The sequence below is a fragment of the Maylandia zebra genome, linkage group LG20 (genome assembly GCF_041146795.1).
Source record: "Maylandia zebra isolate NMK-2024a linkage group LG20, Mzebra_GT3a, whole genome shotgun sequence".
NCBI classification, from domain to species: domain Eukaryota; kingdom Metazoa; phylum Chordata; class Actinopteri; order Cichliformes; family Cichlidae; genus Maylandia; species Maylandia zebra.
Genome location: NC_135186.1, coordinates 24,778,038 through 24,785,465, shown reverse-complemented (window position 1 = coordinate 24,785,465; position 7,428 = coordinate 24,778,038). Strand labels below are relative to the sequence as shown.

General features: G+C 42.0%; 2 protein-coding genes across 2 annotated transcripts in view; one reads left to right on the top strand and one right to left on the bottom strand.

The window, feature by feature from the left end:
• Positions 1 to 74: 74 nt before the first annotated feature.
• Positions 75 to 5,810, top strand: exorh (extra-ocular rhodopsin). The gene is made up of 5 exons (XM_004546130.4): positions 75 to 1,067; positions 1,318 to 1,486; positions 1,665 to 1,830; positions 3,452 to 3,691; positions 4,786 to 5,810. Exons 1-5 carry the CDS (start codon positions 707 to 709, stop codon positions 4,903 to 4,905), a joined length of 1,056 nt encoding a protein of 351 aa, XP_004546187.1. The 5' UTR covers positions 75 to 706; the 3' UTR covers positions 4,906 to 5,810.
• The window catches only part of plxnd1 (plexin D1), a 71,941-nt gene continuing 70,321 nt past the window's right edge, over positions 5,809 to 7,428 (bottom strand). Inside the window, exon 36 of the mRNA XM_004546129.5 lies at positions 5,809 to 6,835. Within this exon, the coding sequence (XP_004546186.1) occupies positions 6,719 to 6,835 (117 nt within the window). The 3' untranslated portion in view covers positions 5,809 to 6,718. The remainder of the gene's footprint in view (positions 6,836 to 7,428) is intronic.

The following is a 7,428-nucleotide window of genomic DNA, read 5'->3' as shown; positions in this document are numbered from 1 at the left end:
TTTGTAAAACTGCGAGTTTTCTTAATCCTTCAAAGACAATAACTGCCCCTCTTGATTTGTGTTTGTGTCTCCCAGATTCTAATTGCAGTTCACTCAAGGCTATGAGTTGAGCTCTGCATTATGCATTGGTTAGGGATTAGGCTTTTACAGATGCAAATAAGTTGGACCGCTCAAGAAATTTCATTTATAGTTGGTCTACTCTGCACGGTTCAGATCACAGACAGTTAGTTTCCTTCCCTTTCCCTCCTACTCTCTCATCTCATTCTGATGCAGCACTGATGCGCATGACAGTAATGATGGGGTTTGGATAACCATGGCTGTTACCTCTCACCTTGAAATTGCTTAACATACTGCATATCTATTTCTGGAGTTTTCTCCATTGTGTGTGTATCTGTGTGTGCGTCTGTGAGAGAGAGAGGGACTCTCACATTGTGTGTCTTAATTCCATCTTCCCTAACACTTCACTCTTTGCAAGTCCCTAATCCGACCAGCCTGTTTAAAAGGTGCCGCACCTCCTCAGGGGGCTGCAGAGAACACCTTACTTCTACAAGAGCCGTTCCACCGTCCATCCTTTCTCCCTCATTTCCACTTCAACTACACCAAAAGACTCCCTCATAGTAGTTTATTCTAAAAAGAGAGAGAGGCACAGATTGTTTCATCCACTTTTAAGGTCTTAGAAGAAGAAAAGGCATCAACACCCGCAGCCATGAATGGCACAGAAGGACCCAACTTCTATGTACCCATGTCTAACAAGACTGGGGTGGTGCGCAGCCCATTTGAGTACCCTCAGTACTACCTGGCTGAGCCCTGGAAGTACTCTCTTCTTGCAGCGTACATGCTGTTCCTCATCATTTCTTCCTTCCCCATTAACTTTCTCACCCTCTACGTCACTGTCAAGCACAAAAAGCTGAGGACCCCACTGAACTACGTTCTGCTCAACCTGGCGGTGGCCGACCTCTTTATGGTAGTTGGGGGCTTCACGGTCACGCTCTACACGGCCCTGCATGGATATTTCGTCTTAGGTGTCAGCGGCTGCAATATTGAAGGATTCTTTGCCACATTAGGAGGTAAGAGTCAGAATTGTGTAAACTGTGTTTTCTGTGTGGATTTAGAACAAAACAAGTCACACTTTAAATTTGCTATAGTTTTTGGGTCACTCTCATAGGTTTGAATGTATTAAGTCGTTCATTTTTATAGGAAATTAGTTTGTCTAATTACTTAAACTTGAATCTAATATACTGCTTTTATTATTTCATGTTTAATGTCAGTAGAGATACTGTACTTAAACTTACATACATGCTTTCTTTCATGTTTTAGGAGAGATTGCTCTCTGGTCTCTGGTGGTTTTGGCTATTGAGCGCTATATTGTGGTCTGTAAGCCGATGACCAACTTCCGCTTTGGAGAAAAACATGCCGTGGCTGGCCTGGGTTTCACATGGGTCATGGCCCTGACCTGTGCTGCTCCCCCTCTCTTTGGATGGTCCCGGTACAGTTAGTTTCTGTGTCTACACTCTGTTTGATTAATATTCTGAGGATGATTTCCCCAGTAAAGCAGTTTTATAGTTATGTTTTTAAAACCTGCAAACTAGTGTAACTCACACATGTGGCACAAATACTGTGTAATGGTGCTGGCCGAAGTCTTTGAGTTATTATGTGTTGTGCAGGTATATCCCAGAGGGAATGCAGTGTTCCTGTGGGATTGACTACTACACTCCCAAGCCTGAGATCAACAACACCTCGTTCGTCATCTATATGTTTGTCCTCCACTTCTGTATCCCCCTGTTCATCATCTTCTTCTGCTACACTAGCCTCCTCTGCACTGTGCGAGCGGTAGGAATGCCACTGCCAAAGCAATATTAATAGCAAAGACTTGATATATTGTTTAGCCCTGTAGAAAAATTCCACTTTATGTTTTTTTGATTATTTTTTTTCACCTTGCTCCCTTTCACAAGGGGTACTGCACATCACAGAGTCTCTGGAGATGTAAGGGATTTAGGGGCTCAAGGACACTTCAGGAGGGCAGATCCCTGCCAACATGGCAGCTTACACCCAGGTCCTCTGGCTAAAGGGCAGTCTGCCTGCTCACTGTGTCGTCCTGATGCCTTTATTAATAATAGAATAAGAGCATTTATAATGTATAAGTGATTATACACAATTATAATGCAGATTTTCATTTAAATTGGCTATAATCAGCATTCTTTAGTACATCTGTCAAATGGTAGTTTAAACATGTGGAAACAGATTAAAATAGGTTGCTTATAACCTACAGAGAATTTTTGTTATCTGAATCTGCAGCTCCTCCCAGCTTTGGGGAGATTTAGAGGGAGTTTCAGGGAGACTGTTTTTGGCTGCGTGACCCAGCTTTAATGATCTGGTACACTTACTGCTCTCATAGCTTCTCGTGTGTGTTTTTTGACAAGGATACACCAACTGCAAAACACTAGGCCAATGTTTAATATAATGCTTTGGCTGACATCTTATACCAAGTCTAGATTATGATAATTTATTACACTGATTGGCCTACTGCAGTCAACACAATGTCAACTTTGTGTCAATATATCAACGTTTTTAGCAAAAGACCCAAAACCCAGCATCACCTCCCACACACTACAAATACACTTTATTTGTTATTAGCTGCTAAACAAAAAGGAGAACCAAGCATCTAAAGGGGAAGATATGTATAGTTAGTGTAGTGAGAGACAGTCTCTCCTAAAATCTAATCATTCAACATTCGTGTGAAATATGAGCATCTTTACATATGTTAAATTACATTAGCCTGATGTGAGCCTGAGGTAAGTTTTCATGCCTAAAATAAGTCACTGTTTGTATTTTTGAAACTATCTTACAGCAGACAAAGTTAAAGATAAATTTAAAACCATTACGATTTCTCTATTGAAACCTACAGCTTAAGCATGTGCTGCTTGTAGCTAGTTCAGACCAAGAACAGACCTAACAGTACAAAAACAATAAATAAAATGCATTACAATGCTAATGCCTAGCTAACTCTTAACCTCCACACTAGCTATGCCAAAAAGTCTTGTTCTGAATAACGTATTCAACCTTTGCTGCCCCCATGTGGACAAAGAAATTAGTGCACGTTCACAAGTGACAGGCATGAATTCTCATCTGTTTTTGGAGAGAGTACGTGTCTCATGTCAGTGAGAGATCGGTAGAGCTAAGACAAAACTTGAAGTTATTATCTCAAAATTTGAATATTTGAAATAATGCTGCAAAATTCTGACTGGCAGGAAAAAAGAAATTACTTCAGTGGTGGAAACGAGCTTCCATAGGATAATGCGTTTGTTTTTTCCACAACATAAAAAACATAACTAAATAAACAGTGTTAGTCATCTCGGTGGTCTAATCAGTTTTGTTCAGCAGTCGTGATGGGCTCAAGCCTTTTGTTTACATTCGGATTAGAGGTTTAAGTTAACCTGAATCTGTCTGTCAGGCTGCAGCTCAGCAGCAGGAGTCTGAAACCACCCAGAGGGCAGAGAAAGAAGTGACTCGCATGGTCATTGTCATGGTGATCTCCTTTTTGGTATGCTGGGTGCCCTATGCCAGCGTGGCTTGGTACATCTTTGCCAATCAGGGAACTGAGTTTGGGCCAGTATTCATGACTGCTCCCGCCTTCTTCGCCAAGAGTGCCGCTCTGTACAACCCAGTCATCTACATCCTGCTAAACAGACAGGTATGACGTACAAGAGTATTTTCACGAACGCATTTTCACTTTGACACAGTTTTTGCAGGAAATTGTGTGGGCTTCATGTGTCTGACAGCTGTGGTTACTTTTCAGAGAAGCGCTTTACATAGTAAATTTTAGCTTATATAGTAACAAATTTCCTGTTCCCAGCAGTTGGGGTTGTGTGTTTTTTTTCCAGATGTGTGTGATTCTACCAGATTTGCCCATTTTCAAATGATTTGGTTTAATTGTCTAGTAGTGTTTCCATTTCTTTATCCTTCATTTCATTGCTCACTTCAGGTTAACAAATCGTTAACTTGGAAACTACAGGGGTACACTAATGTAATCTCTACTTTGACTAGTAGACTAAATCTAAATTTAAGAACATTTCTCTAATTCACACGGGCGATCGTGGCTCAAGAGTTGGCAGTTCGTCTTGTAATCGGAAGGTTGCCGGTTCGAGCCCCGGCTCGGATAGTCTCGGTCGCTGTGTCCTTGGGCAAGACACTTCGCGCCCCAGGGCAGCTGTGGCTACAATGTAGCTTGCCATCACCAGTGTGTGAATATGGGTGGATGACTGAATGTGTAAAGCGCTTTGGGGTCCTTAGGGGCTATGTAAAGCGCAATACAAATACAGGCCATTTCAATAGTTAGTTCGTTTTTTCTAATTAACTATGTCCCAAACAAAAAAAAAAAAAAGTCAAATAAAAAAAATTCAAATCAGCAGATAATGACCTGTAATTGTCTTTTCTTTCATTTTTAACCTTTATTTCATAATTTAAGCCATAAGTGCTGTGTTTATAGGTTTTTTTGATTTAAGCAGTTCTGTCATATAAAGGCTGAGATGTATTGTTGCCGTGTTGTTGCACAAATTGCACTTTTTTTTTTCTTTTGAATCCTCAATGATTAAATTTGTAGTTACACTTAAATTTAAATTATTTACACTTAAACAGTTTGCAGGTGTCTTTTTATAGGCAATAGTTTTTCTGATCTGGCTCACTAAAAATCAAATTGAGCTGTATGTGGCCTCGCGACGTAAAATGAGTTTGACAACCCGTGAAGGCGTCATAACTCTGATTGTGATTTGTTTTTGTGACCTCCAGTTCAGAAACTGCATGATCACCACGGTGTGCTGTGGAAAGAACCCATTTGGAGAAGATGAGGCCGCCGTCTCCAAAACTCAGACTTCATCCGTCTCTTCAAGCCAGGTGGCCCCCGCTTGACCTGTGCTCCCTTTCTCACCCTCTTCTGTCCCATCTGTGCCTGCCTCAGATGGGGACCCACCACCGCCAAGCAGCACTACCTTCAATCAGCCAATCCTCTTGACTTACCTCTCCTTTTGTCTTCTCTGCAGTGTCGCCACTGCACCTTCAAGTGGGACTGACACATTTAAAAACCAGCATGTGTGTTTTTAATCCATTTAATTATGGAGGGTTCAGCTGGTCTCACAGATTTTAACCTGGCATCCAAAGGGGTGACCACTTGGTGGTCATCCAACTGAGCACCATATGAGCTCTCTACTTTCCAAAAACACACAAACTGGGTAAAAATCCAACTGTAAGTAATTATCACAGCTAATTATGTATCCAAAAACGTGCTTTAAACAGTCAATTATATGAGTGGAATTACTCTGTTTAGATAATCAGATGAGTTTTTAAGCTCTACTCTTGTCTCTCTAACTCTATTCTAGTTGCCGTGTCGATCAAGCTGAGAAGGTTAGCTTCTTGGTATTGTCTGAGATGATTAGTGTAAAGAAATATGGACCTCCTGCAAGAGTCTGTACATGTGTGAGTTGGATGTTTATGTATGCGAATGTCAGAATGCTAGTGTGTGAATTAAGGTGAAACAGGAATATTACTGTAATGGCTCGGATTTGTGGCAGTTGTTCTGTGTCCTGCAATAAAAACAAAGCTAAATGTCTGCACGATCCCCCCTGCCCCTTACTCGTTTTCTTCATGAGAACATTTACAAGGATTTCTGAGAAGTTCCAGATGCTAGCTTGTGGGCTTTTAGGTGGCAGGCCAAATCATAATGGTTTTCAAATGTTAAAATTCACTGTGGCGCTGTAATGCATTTAGAAGTGAACCACTCTGAGAATTAGTATAATAAATGCCATTACTAGACACTTTAAAATCCTAAATACTGTAATTTATTTCACAAACTCTGACAAGTCATTTGGCATCACAAATACAGTCTCTCCTCTGATTATATTGAGCTCACTTTTTTTTTTCTTAAATGTAAATTTCCCTCTTTTAAATTTGATCAGAATCCAACATGATTACCATTCATTGACAAGCACACAGATCAACACTTATATACTGATGCAGCTCTTCCCAGTGAACTACATTACATTTGATTTCATAAATTTCAGTCATTTATATTCGTCGCCCCACTCCTCCGCAACCCGTCATCAACCTGCGAAGCACATTGGGACATATTGTTGAAAGCACCAATGAAAGTCCAACGCCCATCTTCACCAATCACACCTGAGAACGTTGCAGGCTTTAGGAGATGAGAGGAGTTTATCATGGTCCTACTAATCCTGATGAACAGGCCACTTGAAAGCATTATAACACATCTATAAATATTGCTATGGACATTATATTACAGTACAGTGCATCATTGGCTTGTTCCCTTCAGAAAAGGGTTCAGTGCGTTAAGGTTGCCACCAGGGCGAACTGTAGGTCCCAGTAACTGTAAAGACATCCCAAAACCCCCATCTCTGAGCTCCCACACATTCCCTCTAAAGCTTAGTAGAGTCCAGTCGGAACTGCGTCTGTTTCATGGATTAATATTTGGGAAAATTTCTTGGCATCCCCACAAGAAAGGAGGGATACTTTGCAAATGTATGATGCTTAACAGGCAGGTTTGAATCCTTTGCTCTGCCGCTTTCCATCCTGGTAACAGTTTGCTTGAAGAATAATAACACTTAAGACGGATAACTCCTGTGACCGACATTCCCAAGTAACCACGTAAGTGGGAGAAAGGCAGTTGGCAGCAGGAGGAAGAGATTGTGAGCAGAAGATATTGGCAGGTTCAGGCTTCACTGCAGCACTCATAGATGTTGTCCTCCACAAGGGCAATGACCTGCTCAAACTTGTGGTGCAGCTGAGTGCGACGTGCAGTGGGGTTCGACTCCAGAGCGTTTACCACCTGACCGAGGGAGATAGAAAAGAAACACACAACAAAGGAGACTTTCAGTGGCTGTCGAGCATTCATGCATCTATCTTTCTGGAGAGATTTAGAGAACCAGCCAGACATAGAAAGTCGAACAAGTGAAAGGGAGAGGCAGCAGAGGAACAAGTGAAGTACTTCAGCCTCTTCTGCTGCCTTCATGCATGCCTCCACACCACAAAAGCATTCGCTCTTCACATATTTACAAAACCCACATCTGCTCTGTTTTTCATGCCCAATAGTTGTCACCGTGTCAGTGGGATTTATGGGCTCTTAGCGGCAGTGTGCTACCAGGCAGAGCGAACTGAGCTGGGGCGACAGAATAGGCAATCAGGGGCCATTCAAAGAGCTCCCTGAATCAGAGTCTAAGCCCATGGCCCACGTCAGTACAGTAGCTTGACAGAGGAAAGCAGCTAAACGGTATTATCATGAGGGTGCTCCATTAAAGCACAGTCACCACTGACTAAGCCTCTCTAGAGAATAGTCACAGCAGCGAGGAAACATGGGGGAGTACAGCAGGGGCTTGAACAGGGCTAGTTCAACGCGACGCATGAGATACGAAGCGGCACCTT

Bases quoted from the DNA above. Each gene is read 5' to 3' on its own strand.
- exorh (XM_004546130.4), top strand. From the start codon at position 707: ATGAATGGCACAGAAGGACCCAACTTCTATGTACCCATGTCTAACAAG. The intron at 1,068-1,317 runs GTAAGAGTCAGA...TTCATGTTTTAG, and splicing joins ATTCTTTGCCACATTAGGAG to GAGAGATTGCTCTCTGGTCT. The intron at 1,487-1,664 runs GTACAGTTAGTT...TGTGTTGTGCAG, and splicing joins CCTCTCTTTGGATGGTCCCG to GTATATCCCAGAGGGAATGC.